The sequence below is a fragment of the Hippocampus zosterae genome, unplaced genomic scaffold, assembly GCF_025434085.1.
Source record: "Hippocampus zosterae strain Florida unplaced genomic scaffold, ASM2543408v3 HiC_scaffold_357, whole genome shotgun sequence".
In the NCBI taxonomy this organism is placed as follows: domain Eukaryota; kingdom Metazoa; phylum Chordata; class Actinopteri; order Syngnathiformes; family Syngnathidae; genus Hippocampus; species Hippocampus zosterae.
The window spans coordinates 7,775-31,637 of NW_026262899.1; the positions used below are offsets into that span (position 1 = coordinate 7,775).

A 23,863-nucleotide genomic window follows, 5' to 3' on the forward strand; every position below is an offset into this window, starting at 1 on the left:
GATCATGCTGGGCAGCACCTCAAAGGCGCAGCCCTGGTCTTCGGACAGCTTCTCATAGCCGTTGAGCATTTCGTGCAGCAGGTAGATGGAGTTCTGCTCCTTGATGCCATGGAGGTCGTCCAGCCGGCGGGGTATCCGCTCGGTGATTGCCTGTAGGCTGTAGCTGTTCGAGCACATTGAAGGTATCTCTGTGACTGTGTAACCCAGCAGTTCCACGACGTTATCGTCCGGCCCGAAACGGTTTTTGCGTACGCGGCACTCATCCTCCAGAAAGCGGAGTGCGTCGCGGGTGGGGACGACCGTGGCGTACTCCTCGACCTCGAGGCCGTGGGAGTTCCTCTTGATGGCGAACATGTCGTTCTTGTCGACAGTGGTCCAGTCCTCGGCCTGGATATTTTGTTGATTGCCCATGGTATCTTAATAATTGGTGGACATCAACGGGCACCCATTTTTGATTATGGAACGCGACCGCGGCCTGAAGGACATGCTCGAGCTGGGCCTCGAGCTGGACCAGGAGCTGCTCCCCGAGGGCGAGGACCACGCCTGCGACCTCACCCGCCTCGCCCTCCCCGACCACTACCTCAAGCCCGTCCCCAGCGCCCGCGAGTTCGACCTGGGCAAGGTCCCCGCCGAGACCCTGTTCTACATCTTCTACAACTTCATGGAGGAGGAGCTGCAGCTGCGGGCGGTCGAGCTGCTCTACCAGCGGGGGTGGCGGCTGGTGCCCAAGCTGGACCGCTGGGTCCAGGAGCAGGGCAAGGAGTGGCTCGTGTTCAACTGGCAGACCTGGGTAGAGTACCGCATGGCCCCTGACCCGGGCATCCGCCCCCTCACCCTTGAGGAGTTCCGCGCCGGCGCGTGATGGGCATCATCATTTCAGCTTCTTCTCGCGCTCCTTCTCCGCGCGGATCTCGGCCTTGACTGCCTCCCAGCTGACCACGCCCACCTCCTCGCGCGCCTTCAGGAACTTCTTGAGGTTCTCCTCCTTGCCGATGCGCTCGAGGTAGCGGTTGCGGTAGGCCACCACGGTGTCCACGTGCTTCTTGAACCCGTAGGCCAGGTCGAGGGCGTGCTCCCAGCGGAAGAGCTTGATGTTCATCTTAACCGCCCGGTAGAACAGTTTGCTCTGCACGAGGATCTGCTCGGCCTCCTGGTACTTCCGGAAGAAGAGGGCCAGCGCCGCCTGCCGCGACACCTCGGAGGGCAGCTCCTTCACGTAGTTTATGTACTCCAGCTTGTCCGCCATCTCGATCGCCGCCAGCGCGATCTCCACCGAGTTGAGTTCGCGGACCAGCAGCGAGACCACCGCCAGACAGGCCCACAGCGAGGGCTCCTTGACGTAGCGGCACAGCTTTATCGCCTTCTCCCACTTCAGCTTCTCGCAGAACTCGTAGAGGATGAACGGGTACGGCGAGACGCTTTCGCTGACCAGGGCCCCGTCTTTCCGCCGGATGGTCACCGCTGACCCCGTGAAGCTCACGATCTGGCTCAGGTGGCCGACCTGCGGCGCCTCGCGAGCCACCTTGCACAGCTCCAGGATGTCTTTGTCCAGGAACACAGCTGCGGGCGAGTACCACGCCAGGAAGCGCTCGTGAGAGGTGGCCGCCAGCACATCGAATCGCGAGTGCCACTGGAAGGACTCCACGATGCCGGCCACCTTCTCGACCTCCTTCTTGCCGTAGCTGCAGAGGTGCAGGTCCTTGTTGCTGTCCGTGAAGGCGATCTTCCGCTCGGCTGCGTTTTCGACCTGGTTGAGGTGCACCTCGGTGATGTCCGCAGAGTGGTCCAGCTGGAAGGCTGCGGGCTTGCCACTGGCCACGTCGTAAAACTTGAGCGAGCGGTTGTTGTTCTCGACGATGGCTAGATAGTCAGGCGAGAGGCTGACCTTGCGCTTGGTCAGGAACTCGTACTTGCCGGCGAGCTTGACAGTCGCGAGGCTCTTCCCGTCGTAGTTGTAGAGCAGCAGCCCGCTGGCCACGTCCACCAGCATGAAATGCCGGGCACTCTGCACCACCATCGTCACGGAGTCCCGCAGGTCCAGGATCACCGGGGTGTTCCAGTTCTGGAAGTTGTACACGTAGCACTGCTTCGAGGTGGTCACTACGAGGTGGTTGTAGGCCAGGGACACGTTCACCACCCGGTCCTTGAATTCGATCTCTTATTGGGCCTCGTTCACCAGGTCCTTCACCACGATCCGCTGCTCGCCCGCCACCAGCGCCTCCCACGACTGGTAGTGGAACGCCCGGTCCAGCACGCTGCCCACCAGCACCTCGCCTCCTCCGCAGCCAGCGGCGATCGCCGTCGAATCCTGCGACCACGCGATCTTGTAAGGCGAGCCGGCCGCCAGCTTGTGGTATGAGTATGTCCACCCAGTCTTGTCACAAAGCCGCAGCATACCAAACCCTCCCACTGCGAAATATTCCCCACTGGGAGCCCAGGCCACCGCCGTCAGCACATAGTCGTAGGGCGTCGAGCAGAACAGCTGTCGGCCAAAATGATCCCAGATCTTGTAGCGACAGTCCTCGCCTGCCGACACGATCAGGTTGCTGGAGGGGTTCCAGTCCACCCGCAGCACCAGGCAGTCGTGCGCCTTCCAGGTGTTGGCCTTCCGGCTTGGCTGGATAGGCTTTATGGTGATGGTCTTCTCGTTGCAGTACAACACTGCGTCGCTTTCGGGCGACCACCCCAGCGAGTAGACAGTGCTGTCCTGGCGCATCAGCTCATTCCGGAAGCTGCCGTTCCTAGACCAGATCTTGACCACCCCGTCCTCTCCGCAGCTTGCCAGCGAGCTGCCGTCGTAACTCCACTTGACAGCCACCGCACTCCCCTTGTGCGCGTCGGGGTGCTTTTTCTCTAACTTCCCAGTCTTGAGTAGAAAACTGACGGTCCCGTCCGCGTGGGCCAGGGCGAACCCTTCCGCAGCGCCCTTCATGGGGGGCATGGCATCAAAGTCATTGATCGGCGAGGGGAGGTCGACGAATTTGTTGACGGTGCCGTTGGCGGGTGTGAAGAGCTTGACACAGGCCTGCTCCGCGCTGGTGAGGGTGGGACAAGTAGAGTTCAGGGCCGGTCCAGGCAAGCGCGTCGCAGAAGCCCTCGCAGCGCAAGGCGTCGTAGCCCTCTTTGAAGACGAGCTTCATTCAAATCTGATTATATCTGCCGGGGCAGTTACAAGGGATCGGTTCAGGCCTGCTTGGACTTTATCACTATCTTCCGAAGCAGGTGGGGCGCCACCTCGTCGGGGTTCACGAACTATCGCCGCTGCACGTTCTGGCAGTGCAGCCGCACCCCCAGCGTCACGAACCCCTTCGGGAAGTGCGAGGTCACTTCGATCGGCTGCACCCCCCGGATTTCGCCCTCTCCCTCCACCAGTTTGCTGTCCAGGCAGTAGCGGAATATGTTGGTGGTCTCGAGTGGCTGGTTGTCCGCGGAGAGGACCGCCAGGCTGAAGGTGAGGGGATTGTCGTTGCGCACACGCTGGCCCTCCTCGTCCACCAGCTCAAACCGGAGATTGAACTTGGCCCCTTCTTGAGCGGGCAGGTCACCGGGGTGAGCAGACGCAACTCGTATTTGTAGATTTTCTAGGGCGAAGAATCTGCGCTTTCCTTGGTGAGAGTTTCGTCAGTCCGTTCCTTGAGTTTTTTTCTGGTGAGCCAGGCACTTGAGCAGGTTGAGGTTATGGCCAAGCTCGGTGAGCTGGCGGTCGATGCGGCTGTTCTGCTGCAGGATGGTGTTGATGATGCTGGAGTGGAAGTCCACCACACCCTCAAGATGCCCAGCAGCCTCGCCTGCAACCTGTTTTTCAGTCATATTCCTATAATTCAAGGAGAATTCCATATTCCAAAAATTAATGGCCATGAGCCCGCGGCTAGGACGCCTGCCTGCAGTGGCAACGTAACGAGGTAATGGTGTGTTCGGCTCTGTGATCAAGCCCTGCAGCGCAGTGCTTTGCCCAGAGCCAGTGGCTGTGGGCCGCCCTCGCACTGCGGAGGGGCGGCCGGGTCACTCGTGTGAAGGGAGTCAATCCTGCCTAAGCCTCCTTGAGTTCATCTCGCATACCTTTGGTCATGGCGAAAGGCCGCAGGGGGACTGTTCTCGTGCAGAGCAGTCTTCGAAGCCCGCCCTGGGGCCTGCAAGGCTGATTGTGGCACTTGCTGCCCACGGCCGGAGGACTTTCCCCGGGGGCAGGGCCGAGGCCTTTGGTGTCCCCCGTAGCGAGTCGCAGAATTGACTTTGTTGAAATCAGATCATTTCAGAGCCGAGAACATGCTGCGCACCTGCTTGCTGTCGGACGCCATGTCGTGCATGCTGCCCGCTAGGTCCCGCACCCGCGCCCTGTCCCCATCCGCTGCGCGGTCCCAGATCGACCCCGCCACGCTGTCCGGGATCTGTCCTCGTGAAGCGGACTGTATGTGTCTCAGGAACTCGCTGTAGCGCAGGTTGTCGGTGGCTCCCAGCCCCAGCAGGTACCGCTCGTAGTCCTCTTGCGAGCCCAGATGCTGGACCTGGGGCTGGACTACTGTGCTCATGCGGGGAGGACTCTGATAGACAGTGCGCTCGACATAGGAGGGCAGGGTCTCGCGGACGGTCTGGTAGGCCTCGTAGGCGGGCTGGTCTGGGAGGCGTTCCTCATCATTATGCACAATTTTGCGTGTGACCGGCTTGTAGACCATCTTTTTGTAGACCCGCTCCACAGGCACCATTTCAACTTTCCGCTCCTGGTGGACCTGGGGCACGATTTGCTTGACCACCTCCACGGCGTAGTAGTCGGTGACCGTGCGCTCCACGGGCACCCGCTCGATTCGCTTGACCTCGTCGTACTCGATGGTGCGGACCTGCCGGGGCACCTTTTCCTCATACTCGTACTCCTCGTACTCGACGACCTTGCGCTTGTAGGGCACTTTCTCGATGCGTCGCTCCGGGGCGGGCTGCGGCACGTGCTCAACGCAGGGAGGGCAGGTGGCCTTCATCTAATATTATTGCTGTCGTTATGTTCGAAATGCTCGAACGGTCACTCACCCGCCCTCCGCGCCAGCATTACAACCTCTACGACTTGGGTCCCCCTCTCACCAGAGCGCAACCTCCCCCCAGACGCCCTCCATCGCAGGCTCGAGGTCTAAGGCCTAAAAGTCTCTCTAGTGCGGTCTTCCGACAGCCCCGACGCGGACTCCCCCTGCGTGGTATACCTGCACACCCACCACGGTTCTCGCATGGAGGGCATGAGCCTCGCCCAGGCCGTGCTCAAGCACCGCATGTGGCTCTGCCTGTTCGACTTCCAGGGCTACGGGCATTCCGATGGAGACTCAGTCACACTCGGCATCCGGGAATCTGAGCAAGTGGCCAGTGTGCTGGACCACCTGCGGAGGGTGGAAGGGTGCAGCCGGCTGGTCCTGTGGGGCCGGTCAATGGGGGCAGTTGCGGCCATCCTGCACTTATCACGGCACAGCTCAGGCGTGCTGGCCAGTGTCCTGGACAGTCCGTTTTCTTCCCTGACCAAGCTGATCACCGAGCTGATTTACAAGCGGACGTTCATCCCGCCGTTCTTCAATCGCCTGCTGCTGCACTTTGCCTAGGACTCCCTGCAGGAGCGAGGGCTCGACCTGAGACAACTGTAGCTCGAGCCCCGGGCGCGGTCGATCACCTGCCCGGTCGTCTTTCTGGCCTCGAAGAAAGACGGATTCGTGGATATCGGGCATACCACCCGCCTGTACGAGCTGTGCACTGGCAAGAAGAAACTGGTCTTTATCGACGAGGACCACAACATGACCCGCTCCCAAGCCACGCTCGAGACGGTCTTCCAGGCCCTGATGTCCAGCCTCCCCCGGCCGGACCGGAAACTGCACATCAAAAAGAGCCTGGGCTTCCAAAGCTGCACCCTCCAGCCGCTGGGCAAAAGCTTGCTAGAGAACAGTTCCCGCCCCCGCCTTTCCCGGCGCTACCGCAAGAAGGAGGACGAGCCTTGCGAGCCCCTGATGATTCCGACGGTCAGCATTCTGAGTTCCAGTATTTTTTGATCTCATTTCTTCTTGAACACCACCGGTCCCTTCGCGGCCAGGGCCTCGAACTCCTCCTGCTCGGCCCGGATGCGCGGCAACAGTTCGGCGAGGGGAGCTTTCAACTCCGTCCCCTTGTAGAGCACCTTGAGACTGAAGACCCCTGTGCGTACCTCGTCTTCGCCAATCCAGAGGATCATGGGGATAAGCTCGTCAAAGGCGTGGCTTAGCTGCTTTTGAGGTTTGGGACTGTCCACCAGCAGCTGCTCGGCCTTTACCCCCTTCTGCCAGAGCCAGGTCAGCACCTTGATGCGCTCAACTGCCAGTCCCTTCCCCACAGAGGCTACCAGCACCATGCACTTGTTCGACTTGTTGTGGGCTGCCCCGCGCTCGAGCGCCGCGAAGATGCGCTCGATACCGATTGACCCTCCTACTGCAGGGATATGCTGTCCCCCCGAAAGCTAGCCGATCAACCGGTCATACCGCCCACCTGCTGCCACCGACCCCAGTTCTTACAACTCGCCCAAGAAATTCGCCTCGAAGATCAGCCCAGTGTAGTAGTCTAGTCCGCGGGCCAAGGACAGGTCCATCTGTACCTGCTCCTGCAGCCCAAAGGCCTCCAGATACTTATCCAGAAGCATAAACCCTTCGAGTGCAGGCTCGGCCCCTGGCAAGGCTTTCAGCTCGAGCAGCCGCTGCACGATTTCTGCGATCCTCCCCCGATGCGTTACTAGCTTGCCAAGGGCATCCGCGGCTTCAGCAGCGATGTGCTTTTCCTAGACCAGCTCTTTGCGGACCTCGGCCCAGCTGACCTTGTCGAGCTTGTCAAGCGAGGAGCAGGTGGTCTTGAACATCTCAGCCGGGATACCTGCCCGTGCGACCATGCTGTCCAGGATCGCCCTGGAGTTGACCCGGATAGCAAAGGCGCCAAGGCCCAGCCGAGTCAGCACGTCATGTACGATCTTTAGGACCTCGGCCTCGGGCAGCATGGGGTCGTACTCCCCAGCGATGTCAAAGTCGCACTGGTAGAACTCCCTGAACCGGCCCTTGGTCATGACCGGATTGTCACGGCGATAGACCTTGCCGACCTGGTAGCGCTTCATCTTCTTGACTGCGTTGCTGGCCATGTAGCGGCTGAAGGGCACGGTCAGGTCGTACCGCAGGGACAGCTGCTCCCCGCCTTGGTCCGCCAGGTCGTAGATCAGTTTGGAGCCCGCCCCGTACTTGCCGACCAGCAGTTCGGTCAGTTCGAAGACAGGGGTGTCGAGCTCCACCCCGCCGTGCTGCTCGAACACCTCGACGATCTTGTTGATAGCTGTCCTCCGCACAGCGCTCTCCCGGGGGCCCAAGTCGCGGGCGCCCTTGGCACACTTGAGGATCAAGGGCTTGTCAGGCGGAGGGGCCTGCCAGGAGCAGAAACGGGCCTTGGCGGCGAGGCGGAAAGGGTCGAACATTCCGAGTTTAATTCTCGTGAGGATGCGGATCATCAACAAAAATAGAGCTCAGAGCTTGGCCTCGTCCCTCCAGCGGGGGTTCTTCTTGTCGATCTCGCTGATGTAGCGTGCCATGGCCTGCTCCTTCGAAATGTCGCCGAGGGCCTTCCAGGCGCCGTGCTTGTAGTACTCGATGACCTTGAAGCGAGAGGGCGCAGGCACGCGGCAAGGCCCGTCAGTGATCTGCTTGAACAGTCCGTAGAAGAGCAGCTTGTCCTCGTTGGTGAGAGTGAACTTGTCGGAGGTAGGGGGCAGGGACTTGACGTAGGCCAGCGCCTGCTTGTACTCTTGCTCGACCGACATCAATATTATTCTTGCCCTCATATCAAAAGCGAGGGTTGGGCGTGCTAGATCTTGCACAGCACGGACCCTCGCCTCTCGAGTTTGAGGTCGAAGCACTGCTTGTGGCAGAAGTGTCCGCAGTCCATCCGGTAGGCCAGTTCCTTGCCCGCCACGATGTCCACCCCGCACAGACAGCACATCTCCTCCTCCTCCTCCTCCAGGACCCGCACCCTGCTATCCGGCAGCCTGCCCATCTCAAAGGCGCCTATGATGCGCTGCTCCTCCTGGTCGTAGGCCGCCTGCGCCTCCCTAAACTCCTGCCTGAGGACGGCCTTGAACCCCTCCAACTGCTGCTCAATCTCTTCTTAGAGTCGATCTCCGACCATGCTGTTCTCGATGCAATAGATTTCCATGCTTTTTTGGCACTGCGCCTCGTGCAGACTAAACAGCAGGCTCAGGTACCCGTTCGAGCATTACTTGCAGGACACGTAGGTGGGCGTGCTGCCGAATTCCTTGCGCAGGTGCAGCCTGCCCTGCTCGTCGATCAAGTATGGCTATTCGGCCTCGTCCTAATTGTCAACCACGGTTGACTACAAGCAGCCCATAATTCAATTTTTCGGCCTCGTCCTAATTGTCAACCTCGGTTGACTACAAGCAGCCCATAATTCAATCACTCCTGCAGGCCCTCACAAAGTGCACAGCCTCGGAAAGGGTGTCCGCCTGCACATGGATGCTGAGCAGAGCGCCCTCCACCTGCACCCAGACCACGCCCTGCCGGTCTGCAGCACTGCTGCTCACCCGCACCACCTGCAGCCCGCCCCCGCAGCTGATCGCTCGGTCGGTCGCAGTTCTCAGCTCGAACTGCCCGGGCGCAGGCATGCTGACCGACTTGACCGTCATATCGTGCATGCGGGCCACTGCCCGTCTGCTGAGCAGGAATGTCGCTCCTGCCAGGCCCAGCAGCCCTGCCGTCAAGTAATGCTACGTGTACAGCGCGGGAATGGTCAGCGCAAGCACTAAGCTCGCCTGTAATGACTTGACTTTGACCAAGTTCTGCATTTTGTTGAGGTTGGCTGCGGTGCTGTACCGGTAGCTCTGATGGTCCGCCTCGAAGGGGGCAGCGAGCACCCCGATGTCCCGCTCGAGGGAGGCCAGGGCCTGACTGAACTCAGCCTGGGTCATAAAAGGCAGCTTTCTACCACCCAGGCTAAACCTCTTGGACAGGCGCAGCAGCATGATAAAGTCAATTGCAATTTGTGATGCCCTTCTACCTGCCCTGGTACGTCCGATTCGGGATCGATGTGGCCGTGATCACCATCCCCTTCTACATCGCCGATAGTGCCCGCCTCACCAGAGCACCCCACTCTCTTCTTCGAACTGGCCTACAACTCCAAGCGCGTGGCCCGCCGCCTCGCCCCCTCGGAATTCCCTGCCCCGGAGTCGCCCTTCATGAAGGTCGAGGAGGTGCAGGCCTTCCGAAAAGAGAACGGCTTCGAGGAATGACAAGCATCTCTATCGATGAAATATGGTCAATCGAAGGCCCTGGACTTTGTGTTCGAAGGCCTTTTGCGCTGCTTGGGCTAGAGGCTGCTCACCAGCAGAGGATTGCTGTTGCTCTGCCCTCCTGCCGCTGCGAACGGGTTGCCTCTCTCCAGGTTGCCGGCCAGAGGGTTCCATGAAGGCTGGTCCTTTGACTAGGTTTGCTGCTGCAGTCCTGCAAACAGCCCTCCAAAGAGCGGTTTGTTTTCAGACTTGCTTTCTGTTGCCCCGAATGAAGGCACCTGGGACTCTTGGGATGGCATGAACAGGCTGTGCTTTGGCTCCGCCTTGAGCGAGGCGGTGGGAGCAAAGGGCAGGGTGAGATGGGGAGAGGGGGTGCTAGGCTCAGAGACCGGAGCAGGCTGGGACTGCTCCTTCAGGTCTGTGAAGTTGAACAAACCCTTGCCCATGGACTAATTTGGGCGGGTGAACAGGCCCTGGTTCATGCCACTAAACAACCCTCCGTTTTATTCTTTGGGTTGCTGGAAAAGGCTGGGCACCTTGGGCTCTTGCTGTGCCGCACTGCCCTTCGGTTGGTCAGCAGGCTGGGCATTTGGGCCCTCTTTTGTGGTCTCCGCAGCAGGAGCAGGTTTATTGAACCCAAAGAGGTCTTTGGTCAGACTAACTTTTTGGTCTGCCTCATTGTTTTTGCCACTGGAAAGGAATAATGATGATGCTTGAGAGGCTTACTGGTTTCCAGGACCTTTGTCTTTTAAGGCACTAAATTCAGAGGCATTGAACAGGCCCCCTTGGAAGAGCCCTCCCTGCAGGCTCGGCTTGCTGGCAGCTTAAGGCTTGCCCTAAGGCTTGGCCTATTAAACTGCCGCATCTTGCTTAGAGAGTGTACTTTTGGGCTAGCTTTGAAGCAGTCCCAAAAACCCGCTGGCTTTATTACCTGCGAAAAGGCCAGTTGAAGGCGGATTATTGTCACCTAGTAAGCCCCCAAATAGGCTCGGTTTTGCTTAGGCGGCTTTGCTCTAAGCGTTTTGTGACAAAGGGAGAATCGGCTCAGGCTCGCTCTATGCCTCTTTGCGGGGCATGGACGGTTTTTCCTTTTTGGGGTCTGACTGCTGCAGGAAGTTGAGGAGAGGTCGGTCTTTGATCTCTTCGGGCAAGGCTCTTTTCTGGTCCGGGCTCAGCAGCTTCTTCTGTCCTGATGCCCGCTCCTTGTCTTTCTCACTCTTTTTCTTGGTACTGAGCCGCGTCAGGCTCGGCAGTGCATCCTCTCGTTTCTACTTGTCCTTGCTCGGAGTAGACAGCTGCTTGGCGGAATGCGGCCCCTCCACAAACTCGAAGTCGTGCTCCAGCCCATACTGCTCGTAGAAATAGCTGACCAGGTTCGACTTGGTCCTGACTGCCTTGATCTTCCTGCCTGACGCCTTCATATCCTCATCAGGTGTCCCTTCCTTCCTACGCAGGTTCTAGCTGACCTCAAGGGCAGTCTCCAACGCCCTCTTTTTTTACGGGGGCAGACAAACTATCGAAGTCGGCTTTCGCTTGATGCTGCTCGGGGGCGCCGCGCTATGAAAGAGCTGCTGAGCAGGGGGCTAGGGCTTGGACCGGCCCTGGACGAGTGCGGGGCCCAGCTGCCGAGGAGCAGGGGTGATGCGATCGATGAGGTAGAGGGCGAGCGGCAGCAGCGAGGCAGCGATCCCGAATTGGACTATTTCTTAAATCATTTTAGTTATGAACAAGCAGACGGACCTGATGGCCAGGCTGTAGTCTTTGAAGGCCCGGGCCCGCGGCGGGGCCAGGACTGCTGCGATAGGGGCACCTTCCCTCAGCAAGCAGTTGCAGAAGAACAGAGCCTGGCTTTAGCAGGATCCGGGCTTTGATTGTGCTCGTGGCTTAGAGATCCAAACGCGGACTGGCCCCGGGAATCGAAAGGTCTTGCAGGGACTCTTCCGTGAGGCAGAAGGGCATCTAAACTGCCAATCCCGTTCAAATTTTGAACTCAAGCAGGCTGGAACACGAGACGAGCTGTCCCTGCTGCAGGAGTATGAAGAGCGACTGGCCTTCCTGCAGTAGCAGTTCCTTTAATTCAAAGGAGAGCGAGAGGCGATGCTGAAGGATCTGGCGGCCAAGGACCAGGAGATCGAGGGGCTTCGGCGGCAGCTGGACAGAAGGCCGAAGTCGGGCACGATGCCGCCTTGCTGACCCGGGCCGACCTCGGAAGGGGGTGGATATCTGGCTAAAATAAAAAGATATTATGTCGATCACCCAGGGCAGCTACTACGGCCGATACTACCCTGACTACTTCACCCACGACTATGACTCGGTCCGGTCGGTCTACCCCACCCAGGGCGCAGACATGCTGCCCGCCTACCGCTCCTCCGCCTACGGGTACTCCCTCGACCGCCAGCTCGAGGGGCTGCGCAACGAACGGCTCAACCAGAACGACGCCTACCGGCACACCATCCAGCGCCTGGAAGACAACCGCAGGTTCGTCCAGCCCCAGAGGAGCGCTTACGGGGACTGGAAAGTGTACGACGACATGTACCGGCACCGGGCGATGGTGCCGCTGCAGGAGGAGGTGGACCGCGAGTACCACCGCGGGCTGCGCGACGACGTGCGGTCGTACCGCCTGCACCGGGAGCACGAGGATATCCTCCGCAAATTCGCCTGATGCACCGATATATCATTCTAGAAACTTGTGGGGTGTCACTTGGGGCGCCAGAGCAGCCTGGCATTTATCGAGCCTGACCTGCTGAAGCTGCCGGGCTTGTACTTGCCTAGCGTCCGGGATTTGGGCTCGGGGGCCGTCTCGGGGCTGTGGAGCAGGTTGGGGTGCAGGCCCTTCTTGGTCTGGGTGGGGGGCTGCAGGGCCACGATCTCGAGCTTGTCCTCCTTGGGCTGCTCGGCCTCACGCCGTCGCTTGAGTTCTTTACTGGTCACGAAGCCACCCCTCAAATTGCTTGAGTTGGCGGAAGAACCCAATGTTGGGGCAGACGATAGGCCGCCGGCTGCGGAGCATGTCGATGCCTCTGACCAGGCTGACCCTGTGCTCGCGGATCAGGTAGGCCAGCACCAGGGTGCTGCTGCGGGAAATGCCCGCGAAGCAGTGCACCAGCACGCAGCCCTGGGCCAGCTGCTCGCGGATGAACTTGATGCCCCGCTCGAAGTGCCGGGCCATGTTGTAGCTGGGGATGTCGTCGGCCGGGATGATGAGATGCGTGATGCCTTCGCCCTTGCTGTACTTCACTCCCGAGTACTCCGCGGCAGTCAGCACGGCCTTGATGTCCTTCTGGCGGAGGGTGTTGACCGAGTGCGCGGCCTCGATGTTGCCGAGGTAGAGCCCGTGCCTGCCCTCGGCCGGGTCCAGCACCAGGTTCATGCTCTCCGAGGACATAAATCTCATGGAGATCTTATTTAAGCATGGAAAGAGCATGGAAAGAGCATGGAAGAGCATGGAAAGTCAAGGCAGTAAGAATGAGGCGAAGGCCTAGAGGTACGGCTGCCGGGTGCGGGCCACAGGCAGCTGCCCTAGCTGCCCGATCAGCCAGTCGAACTACACGATCCCCAGCTAGTCGCTGCTTATCGGGTCCCGGTCCCCAAGCTTTATCTCCGCCTTTTCGCGCATCTCGAGGACATGCCGCTAATGCTCAGGGGTCAGCAGCACCTCCTTTTGGATCATGCTGACGACATACCCCACGATCGCCCTCGCCTGCCAGTTTGGTAGCAAGCCTGGCTTAATCTTCAGGATGAATGACACTTTCCCGCGGGGCGGCACTAGGCACAGATTAGAGAGTGCCACCAGCAGCTCCCGGAAGTCGCAGAATTCGCCTTTGCTCTCGCTGGCCCAGTCGAATAGCAGGTCTATGAAGTCCTTGTCCGCCCATGGCAGTCCGGCCTTGAGGGCGGTCTGGCCTGCTGCCCTGACGAAATCGGGACGGGTGACGCCCTCCGCCTTCTGCTCCCTGCAGTATCGAACAAAGTGCGGGTGGAAGGCCATAATCTCCGCGTGGGTGAAGAGGGTCAGGGTGGCCAGTTTGGAGATCATGCTGGTGGAGCCGCTGTTCCATTTCTCGACCATGAGTCGGTTGTACTCGCCGATGAAGTGGTCCCTGCGCTAGGCGGACAGTTTGAGCTAGGCGTAGGTCAGCCGGAAGGAGTTGATGTCCAGCCTGGCGATCTCGTGCTACAGGTCTTTGGTGGAAATGCCGCCCTCGATTTGCTCGCGGAAGGTCCAGAGCAAAGTCAGCAGCGCCTCCTCGAGAGGCAGGAAGCTGCGCCTGGTGAAGATATCCTTCCAGACGAGCATGACCATCGCGAAGGAGAGGCTGGACACTCCCAGGGTGAACAGCACCCGGGACCCCATGAGGTCCACATACATGCGGATATTGTCCAGCTCCTGCCCCCGCACGGTGACCTCCTTCTTGGCCAGGAAGAAGTCCTTATAGGCATTCGTGACGAAGTACAGGTCCGGCATCAGTCCGATTAGTCCGGTGCCCTTTGTGTTCTTGCTGAACATCTTGTCAGGGAAGACTTTGCTCAGCAGTTGTGCGAAGACTTGGAAGGCACGCGCCTTCGAGCAGCAGCACAGCAGGGCCATCGCCAGCAGGCTCATGCCCTGGCAATAGCCCACCCCAGGGAACGCCGTCACCAGGGCGTACAGCACCTCGGTGACGTCCTCCCGCGCCTTGAGCACGTGGTCCTGGTCAGGTGCCCCCTGCGCCAGGTAGATGAACTCAGCCATGCTGTAGTTAAACACCGAGTAGTCACTCCTGCCGCTGCCCACGTCCTTCTCGATCATGGCCACCTCGTCCTCGTAGACGTACATGTTTTTTTGGAAGGTCAGCAGGTTCGACTCGAAGTCGGGCCCGCCCTCGGCCCAGTCTGCCGATAGCAGGCTGTCGGAGGCCCAGGCCAGTTGGTACATCTACAGGTGCTTGCGGATGATCTCGATGTCCTCGTGGCAACGGAAGCACACCCGCCGAGGCCCGCCGTAGCGGTAGCCCAAGGCCTCCTCGAGCACAGCGTCGCGGGCCTGGCCGCAGTCCCTGCAGATGAAGCGGAGACAGCGCTTACACCTATGAATCCTGACCAGTTTGCGGAGCGAGAATTCCCGGTTACAGAGGGAGCACCGGTCCGCGTCGTAGCCCTTGTTTATCCGCTCCTTCAGGGATTTCATGGGCTTCATGGAGGGATTTATTTTACAGTCAAAATTCATCCTGCTCGGTCTTGAAGTTGATCTCGCCCACGTTCACCTGCACCGGCTGCCTCTGCCGTGCGTAGTTGGTCTGCTGCTACTCCTCTGCCTCGTGGCCCCGCTGCACCAGCCGGATCACCCGCTCATCCTTTGACCGGCTGCTCCCCCGCCGCGCCCGCGCGCGCGGCTTGGCAGAAGGCGCATCGTCCATGTGCTCCTCGGCCGCCAGGGGCCTCGATATCAGAGGAATCACAGGACGGTAGCAGTTGAACGATTCGTTGACATGCTGATCCACGGACTCGCTCGACTTGACCGGTGAGCTTAGCACGGCTGCATGGACGCGTAGTGCTGGACTGAAGTTTGGGTCGACAGGCGCACGCGGTTCGTCTTATTCGTCCAGCTGGCTGTCCATCTCGAATATGCGCAGCTTGGTTGCCTAGTGGGAAGGCTGGCTCTATCTCTTTTCTGGCTGTAGAGCCTGAAGCATACTTTCTTCTGAGACGACCTGATGCTCGCGCATGTCATCGCAGATGGCCATGTCCACGTCAGTCTCGTCTCGAGGCATCGCTCTCTTGGGCGTCAATGTTGCCTCGACCTTTTTCTCCCGGGTGGGGAAGGAGACCTGTCGGGGTGGAGAATGCAGGATGGTGGTCTGCTAGTCGAAGGAGACAGCCTCTAAACTCACCCTCTTCGAACAATCGTGCTCGAGCATGGCCCGCAGAAGCCCGTAATATGGGGCGGAAGGTGTTCTGTCCTGCTTTCAAAAGAGTTGGTGTCATCTTTGCTGACCTGTCTGTCTTTGTCGAAGTAGCTGGGGAATAGCGCGCAAAGCTGGTACATGTACTCGATCTCGTTCTTGCAGGAAAGAAGCAGCTCGCCGGTCAGCACCTAGAAGGCCACGCAGCCGAGAGAGAACACTAGGGAGTTGGGGTTGGCCGCGCCCACCAGCACTTCAGGGGCTGAATAGCTGAAGTCAATCGACTCACGGGCTTATTGCAGGATGCCATCCAGTTAGACCACGACGGGATTGTCACCCCGCATGAAGAAAGAGTCTGTTCGGGTCTGTCGAAAGGTGATTCCTTTGCTTGCTAGTGCCCGGAACAGTCCGGTCAGCTGTCGGACCAGATCGACCCGCCTTCTTAAAGGTACATCCTTGCGGCGCACGTGCGCGAGCAGGTTTTAGTCTACGGGCTCGTAGACAAAGAAGAATTTGTTGTTTTCCTTGAGGATTTCGAGGAGTGAGCCCAGCACTGGGTGGGCGTTGGACTTGAGTAGAGCGACCTGCCGGGACTCGAAGACCTGCTGCCAGCTGCGGGGCAGGTAGGCCTTGCGGATGAGCACCGGCTGGCGGGCAGAGGTCTCGCCCGTGAAGTAGGTGTTGTGGGGCTGCTTGTAGACCCGCCTCTGCACTGTATACGTTTACATAACTATTCGAATGGAACTCAAGGACTGGCGCAGCCACTACCGCAAGCAAGAGCTGGCCGAGCTTAACGCCCTCAAGGGGCTGGCCAAGCTGTTTCCGATCAACCGGGCCTCTCCCCATGCGCACATCGCTAACGGCCTTGTCCAGGAACTGGAGCGGTATGAGACTGGCTGGAAGAAGCAGGAGCACGGCATGATCCGAGGACTGCGCAAGCTCGGCCATTAAGTGGATGTGTTCGTTGACCAGGTGCGGGGATACCGCGCGGACCCCGAGTACTTGGCTCAGTTGCAGGTAACCGGTGAGCGTGTCGAAAACGCCCTCTAGGACTATAAGAGCAGGATGATCGCAGATTGGGAGCAGCTGCATCAGGCCAAAGGCGGACTTCTCGAATTCCTGGAGGACTTCTAATAAAAAGTTGAGCTCATCGAGCAGGGAAGAGACCATCTCTAGAACCAGCCCAAACAGGCAAACACCCACCCCCGGAAGCGAGAAACCCCGCCGTTGGCCAAGCAGGAGCCTAAGGACGAGGAGGAGCAGAGGCTGTTTGCAATACGAGACAAGATGGCGGCGATCACTCGCGAGACCAACAGCCTGCAGGAGCTGCTCAACGGGATGGGCAGGAACCTCGGTTGGCACGAGGATGACCACGCCATGTTCCTGAAGGTGATCCGGAAGCGGGACTCTCTAAAGGTGGCAGAATAGTGCTGCAAGCTGCTGCCTCAGTGCACCGAGGAGGAGGCCGAGCATCATCTACGACTCTACGGACAGCAGCAGGCACTGCTTACCCGGAAAAAGGAGCTCATCTAAGATTTCAAGAATGCGAAGGAGGAGCTCAGGCGGGCGGAGCTGGAAGGGGTCGAAAGGTAGCGGCACGCCCAGGAGCGGGGACATGCCCAGGCCGCAGACAAGCAGGCCCGCGACCAGGCCGAGAAGCAAGCCCGCCTGCTCAAAGAAGAACTGCAGGTCTGGAAGGAGAAAAAGCAGGCTGAAGCCTAGCTGCAGAGGCTGCGGTAAAGGGAGGCAGAAGAGTAGAGAAGGGAGCAAGTCCGGTAGCAGGCCAGAGAGCGAGAAGAGCGCCGGAGGGCAAAGGAGGCAGAACGGCAGGCTCGACTTACTGCCGAGGTCTCCGAGACAACGAAAAGGCCTGCCACTGCCAGCAAGGTCTCAAAGGAGGCCAGGGAGAAGATCGAGGAGAGGGAGCGCCTGATGCTGTAGAAAAAGCAGAGGTTGCTACTGGAGCGGATGGCCGAAGAGGAGAGGGCTAGAACTGCCCAGGAGAAGAGCAGGCTCGAGAAGGCAGTGAAGTGGGCCTACGTGGGGTCCAAGCTGGACGAACAGACTCAAGCGGCCAAAGAAAAAGCGCGGGGCAAGTTCGACGGCAGCGGGAGGAAGGAAGCCTAGACCTTTGGGGGGCAGGTGCTGTTCCATACCTCGCGGGCAGTGCCCTCCTGGCGGCAAGGCTTGTGAGTGATCAATAATGAACAAAGAATGGCAAGAGATCTACGACCCCCCAGGCGAGGAGATCATTGAGATCCTGCCTGACCGGCTGTTCTGGGTCAGCGCATCCTACGTGCCCAGGTCCGACCAAGAGACCTACTACTTCTCGGTGGAGAACGAGCTGCAGCACCGGCGGGTCAACTACGAGGAAGGGCCGCTGGACATCCAGCACTGCTCCTTCTACCTGCACAAGCTGCACGAAATCCTGACCCACGCGCGGTACAAGCCCGCCACGATTTTCCACTACACGGGGCGGAAGAAGGCCTTGAAGGCGAATGCGGCCCTGCTCATGGGCGTGTTCATGCTTGCCCGGCTGGGCATGACTGCTGAAGAATTTGCTACTAGGTTTGCAAAGGTGTCATTGAAGAAGTTCCGGGATGCTTCGTTCGAGGCTGACGGGGAGCAGTCCTCCTGGGTCAGTGTGCAGGCCTGTCTGTGCGGCATCGAAAAGGCCATGCAGCTGGGCTGGCTGGACTTCGACCGCTACGACTTCGACCTCTACCGCAAGCTCAACTCCCAGGAGCACTACTTCACGACCTTCCTGATCCCTGACAAGCTGGTGCTACTGGGCGACCTGCTGCTCTTCGAGAAGAATCACGAACTAGCCAAAAACATTGATGAATTCGCCACCGCCATGCGCGGGAGGGGCTTATAGCTGCTGTTCCGGTTCAACTAGGAGAACTACAAGTCTATCGCCTTCCGCAAAAAGGGCATCAAGTTCTATGAAATGCATAGGCCTGACTCCGTCATCCCTTGTGAAGAGGATATCCAGGAGTTCTTGCGCCTGGCCGGGCAGACGCGCGGGGTGGTGGGGCTGCAGTGCAAGGACGGCATGGGGGTCAGCGCCTTCATGGCGGCTCTCTTCATGATCGAGAATTACGAGTTCGAGGTGGACTCGCTGGTGGGCCTGATCCGGATGATCCGGCCGGGCGCCTTGCTAACAGTGCACCAAGAGTACCTACGCAAGAAATACAGAGACGTGTACTACTTCCCATACGGGCGGCTGGAGGCCCTGCCGGTGATGGAGGCGTCCTCGCCAACCCGGTCGCGGCGGCTGAAGGAGCAGGCGGGGTGAATGGCTTGTACAAGCGCCGACAGTTACGGCCTTGATTTTCAAATGAATAATAACAGGAAGCGCCCGTGGAGCACAGAAGAGGACGATGCCCTGCGCGCCCTGGTGGGCAGGCATGGCCCCGTCAAGTGGTCTGCCATCGCGGATCGAATCGATGGCCGGTCTGGCAAACAGTGCCGCGAGCGCTGGCACAACCACCTCGACCCGCGTATCAACAAGAGCCCCTGGCTGCCGGTGGAGGAGCAGACTCTGCTCTAACTCTACCGGGAGTTGGGCAGCAAATGGGCCGAAATCGCGAAGAGTCTGCCTGGCCGCACCGACAACGCCATCAAAAACTACTGGAACTCCACCCTCCGCAAGAAGCTCAAGCGGGGCCGGGCCGAGCGCCTCGAGGAGACCCCTCGGAAATAGACCGCAGAGGACCTGGCCCTGAAGTTCCGTCAGTTGATCGAATCCGATGAAATCGACGCCCTGAAGGAACTGCTGGGACGAGTGAACAGCCAGCTTGCCCTCGAAAACATCCTGGGCAGACTGAGCCGAGAGCACCTGGCGCGCATGTCGGCGCAGGAGGGCCTGGCCGCCCGCATGCAGGAGATCCGGCAGGGCTCGGCGTTCAAATCCTCCGAGCGGCGGGGCACTGCGCCCCAGCTGGACCTGTCCTTCAACCAGGCATAGATTATCTCTATGTTCAGGGAGTGAAAGTCACATTCCATCATCATGCCCCACTCGTTTTATCTCCATCTGCAAACCAGTAAAAGGTACTTCTCCTTCTGGTTCGGAGAAGGGCCTTTCCCTCTCGGCTTTATTACTTGTAACGGTATTTCATAAAACGGACAATCCTGCAACTGACTGAGTTATTAATATCCTTGGAGGGCGGCTGGGGGCTGCCCTGACACAAGGTTATTTATTGGAGGGCGGCTGGGGGAATCGGCCGCGGGAATGGATATGGTGAAAATAATTGTTACATGGAGGCGCGTCAGAAACATAGGCATTTGGACCTGAAGGAGAATGACGAGGACTTCTCGCAGCACGGGTGCTACGGGACGTACCTGTACAACCTGGGGGAGTGCTGCGGATGCTTGCGGACGTGGCTGCCGTGCGTGTGCTGCTGTTGCATGGAGTACCCGTACCAGAAGGTGCACCAGTCGCACGAGGGGCTGTTCGAGCGGTTCGGCAGGTACTGCAAGACGGTGGCGCCGGGGCTGCACTACATAAACCCGTGCACGGACACGCTGGTGTCGATCAACATGAAGATCGACGTGATGGACCTGGCGCGGCAGTCGGTCATAACGAAGGACAACGTGATGATCTCGATCGACGCGTCGGTCTACTACCGGATAATGAACTCGCGGTTCGCGTACTACCGGGTGCAGAACTACCGGTCGGCCGTGGCGGAGGTGACCTACGCCGTGCTCAAGAACATCTGCGGCCAGTTCAAGCTGCAGGAGCTGCTCGAAAAGCGCAAGGAAATCGCTGACGAAATCGAGAAGGAGGTCGACGAGTTCACTGACGAGTGGGGGGTCAAGATCGAGAACATCTACATCAAGGACATCCAGCTCAGCAAGGAGCTGCAGGACAGCCTCTCCTCCGCCGCCAAGGAGCGCAGGGTCGCAGAGAGCAAGCTCATCTCCGCCCGCGCTGACGTCGAGTCCGCCAAGCTCATGCGCAACGCCGCCGACATCCTCAACTCCAAGAGCGCCATGCAGATCCGCTACCTGGAGACCATGAAGCAGCTGGGCCAGAGCCCCAGCACGCGGGTCATCTTCATGCCGGAGATGCGGGCCAAGGAGAAGATCCAGCACCTCATCACCCAGGGCATGATCTGCTGACCTCCATTATCCATCCGTAATAATCATGGAAGTGCTGGCCTGGCTCCGCGAGGACCTCGGGCTTGGGGTCGGCTCGCTGGCTGACTTCCGCGACGGCCATCTCTTCGCGGAAGTGTACCGTGCCCTCAACATCGACTTCCCTGCCTAGTACTTCTCGAGCAAGTGTATCCCTACCGTCAACTTCAAGAACGCCTGCCTCCTGCTCGAGGAGCGGTTTGGCGTGCGCATTGAGGGCGATGTCATCCTCAAAACTGCACAGATCCTCGAGAGCATCCGCGATGCCAACCGGTAACTGCTGCGTCTTCGGGATCAGCAAACCTACACCAAGTATTCGCCGGCTGAGAGGAAGGGCGCACACAAGGCCCAGCGAGAGCAGACACACCGTGGATCAGCACACCTGCTTGATATCGCCCCGAAGACCCTGGCCATCGAACAGAAGCTGTCCCGATTTCGTGAAGAGGAGGCTCGGCTGCAGCAAAAGGCACGAGCGAACGCCTCAGCCAAGGCGGACGCTTACCGGGCCTGGCAGCAGGGTCGGCGGGAGGACTGCCTGGACAAGCTCCGCAAGCAGCACCAATTCTTCAAGGACCAGGATCGAAGGATCTACGCTTTCTGGAAGAGCACCGAGGCAGTCCGCAATTAGCGGGTGAACAAGGAAGTTACCTTCAAGCAGGCAGAAATGGCCAAGACGCAGGCCCGCCGTGACGCGGAGGAGCACGCCCGCGAAGACGAGTACCGCGAGGACCTGAACTACTTCTATAGTAACTGCCTCAGACAGGCTATCGAGCTCAAGCACCAGCCCGATAAGCCGCCCAAGCCTAGTCCCCCCTTCAACGAGGCCGTCTTCCTCCAAGAAATCAAGGCCAAGAGCGAGTTCATAGCCCACGAGGCTCGGCAGCGGGCGGTCCGCAAAAACCGGGTCGAGATTGAGCAGCGCGCTGCTTAGAAGGAGAGCGACCAGCAGAAGAAGGAGCAGGACCGTATCCGCGCCCTGCACAAAAAGGCACTCGCAGGGCTGGCCTTCGCCGAGAAGGAGCGAGAGCGGCAGGTCACCAAGGCCGCGGAATTCAAGGCCCGCCAAGAAAAGGCCCTGGAGTTCGGCAAGCGCATGCAGACGTCCTTCGAAGAGAACATTGAAAGCACGATCGCCCGAGAGCGGGACAACGAGGAGAAACGGCAACAGTCCTGGCGGATGCAGCGGATCTACTACATGGAACAGAGGCTGGCCGAACGCATCTCCAAGTATGGCAAGCACAAGCAGAAGGTCGGGTTTGTCTTGGATTCCCTTCTGGAGCTGTCCGAGGTGCTGTTTGCCTACCAGGAGAAGCAGGGCAGCGTCCAGATCCCTGTCTACATGTGGCGCGAGCTGATGTAGCGGTTCATCGACCGCAGGCCTTTCGAGGACCAGGGCGAGACCCCCGATTTCCTCAAGCTCACCGTCAACAAATCTCCTTCAGAAACGCAGCAGCCGGTCGAGCTCGAATCCTTCAAGGCGTACTTCGAGGGCGGGCTCGAAGCGGAGTGCGGGCTTGACAAAGTGCAGAAGAATCTGCCCTTCTCTAGGATGGTCACTGAGTTGGTCAATATCGCCTACCCTGCGAAGGAAAGCAAGGGGCAGCGCCTCTTGCCCGGGTACTTGGCTGCCTCAGTGGCCCTGGTCGGCAGCAGTGGGGCAGGGCTGACATCGGTGGCCAAGTTCCTGCAGCAGAAGTACCAGATGACCGTGGTGGATGTGGACGAGTTGCTGCGAAACTGGGATGCTGAGCAGTGGAAGAAAGCGCAAGAAGAACTGAAAGCGAAGAAGGGCAAAAAAGAGGCCAAGAAGGATGAGCCTGAGTAAAGGGAGCCGGTTTAAAGGCCAGCTCCCTTTGAGTTGCTCGCCAAGGCACTAGCTGCGCACTTCCCTCCTCGCGACGATCGAGAGGTCGTGAAAGAGGCTCAGTAGCAGTTCCAAACGTGGCGGGATTCAATCGCAAATCCAAGCAGCACAGACGATAAGAAAAAGAAGGGCAAAAAGGAAGACAAGCCGGCTGAGGACGATCCCATGGCCAAGCTTATCCAGGACCGCAAAAGCTTTTACACAAAGGGACTGGTCTTGGTCTACCAAGAGGAAAACCTCGAGGCGCTAGAAGAATTCATGACCGGGGAGACGAAGGTCTCGAGCAGGGTCAACCAGCAGGCCTAGCAGCTCAAGGAGGCGATGGGGATGACGCTTGAGGACTGTTCCCCTCCACTTGAAAAGCCTCGCTCCTTCGCGGACTTCTACTTCTACCTCAACCCTGGCGAAGAGCCCTGCAGGAAGCGGATTAGCGCCAGGAAGCTGGACCAGGGCACGGGCAACTACCTCTACGAGCCCACCACTGACAAGGCTCTACTCGAGCAGCTCAAGGACTCTGCGGAGGGCAAGTAGTTTCGTTTCGAAGATAGGAGATTCGTTGAAACCGAGCTGAGGGGGGCCACAGTGATCGAAGAAAACGAGGAGACTCTGCTCGGACAAGCCACTGCGGTGGACAGGGTGCTAGCTGCACATTTCGCAGAGCGGGAGGGCAGGTTTGCTGAACTGCTGGTCAAGCCTGAGGAACCAAAAGCAGAATAGAAGCCAGACTAGAAGCCGGAAGAAAAGCCGGAAGAAGGGCAAGAGGGACACGCAACTGAACAGGCAGCAAGCCAGCATGCGGAAGGCCAAGCAGAAATGCCGGTAGAGGTGAAGGTGAGTGACGAGCGGGCTGGCACTCTGGTGCAGCAGTGGAAGGAGATGCAGGAGGATTATGTGCAGGGCATCGTCTCTGCCAACAAGCGGCTGCCCTCGCTACGAAAGTACTACCTGGACCTGACCAGGAGCATCCAGGCGCGGTTCCTGGAGATCGTGGAGCGGTCGAGTGACAAGCTGACTAAATTGATGTCCTTCATGGACAGTCTGAACCGGCTGGTGGAGGACAACAAGGGCATCCTGGCCCTCACGGAGGCCAAGGAACACCTGCTCGAAAAGCTGGAGACCCTGCACGAGGGCATCTGGGAGGACATTAGCCAGCTGAAGGCCGAGATGGTCGAAGCGAAGGGCAAAATCGAGCAGTCCCAGCTGCTCTAGAGCGAGGCTGAGAAACTGTTCGAGGTGTTCACACAGTTCACGCATCTTGAACTGAACGGGCTGTCTGATCTGGTGGTCTTCCTGGTGGGCTACAAGGCAGCCTGCCTGGGACTGAACTACGACGAGCCTGACGAGCGACTGCACTTGACAGGCTAGCCTACCTCCTCGGACTACTTCGCCCGGGTGGGCTAGCTCTCCAGCGAGGCCAGCCACCTGGTCAACAAGGTAGCCCTCGACATGTACACACACAAGTCCCAGCGTCTGCTCAAAACTGCCAGGTCCAAGCCCCCGCAAGCACAGATTGAGGACCTGGATCACCAATGCTTGGAGGTGCTACGAAGCGAGCAGGAGGCCGTACTGCTGAGGGTCGGCAGGCTTGCGGGGGTGCTCGGCTATCGGGTGCGGGAGGAAAGGGCGCTCTTTAGGGCGATGGTCAGCCGGCTCGACGACTGGATCATTTTCGGCACGAAGAAGGAGACCGATCTGACCTACGGCACG

General features: G+C 59.2%; 4 protein-coding genes across 4 annotated transcripts; 1 reads left to right on the forward strand and 3 right to left on the reverse strand.

The window, feature by feature from the left end:
• Positions 1-871: 871 nt before the first annotated feature.
• On the reverse strand, positions 872-3,810 carry LOC127595003 (intraflagellar transport protein 80 homolog). Its single transcript, XM_052056725.1, is given in 3 exon segments — positions 872-3,035; positions 3,254-3,595; positions 3,662-3,810. Coding segments are annotated over 3 exon segments (2,655 nt in total).
• A 2,206-nt stretch (positions 3,811-6,016) lies between these two features.
• On the reverse strand, positions 6,017-7,447 carry LOC127595004 (histidine--tRNA ligase, cytoplasmic-like). Its single transcript, XM_052056726.1, is given in 1 exon segment — positions 6,017-7,447. A coding segment is annotated over 1 exon segment (1,431 nt).
• A 4,521-nt stretch (positions 7,448-11,968) lies between these two features.
• On the reverse strand, positions 11,969-12,641 carry LOC127595005 (uncharacterized). Its single transcript, XM_052056727.1, has 2 exons — positions 12,241-12,641; positions 11,969-12,194 (listed from the first exon to the last, which is right to left on the reverse strand). Exons 1-2 carry the CDS (start codon positions 12,639-12,641, stop codon positions 11,969-11,971), a joined length of 627 nt encoding a protein of 208 aa, XP_051912687.1.
• A 6,772-nt stretch (positions 12,642-19,413) lies between these two features.
• Positions 19,414-20,277, forward strand: LOC127595006 (stomatin-like). The gene has a single exon (XM_052056728.1). The coding sequence runs from the start codon at positions 19,414-19,416 to the stop codon at positions 20,275-20,277; it is 864 nt and encodes a 287-aa protein (XP_051912688.1).
• Positions 20,278-23,863: the final 3,586 nt, after the last annotated feature.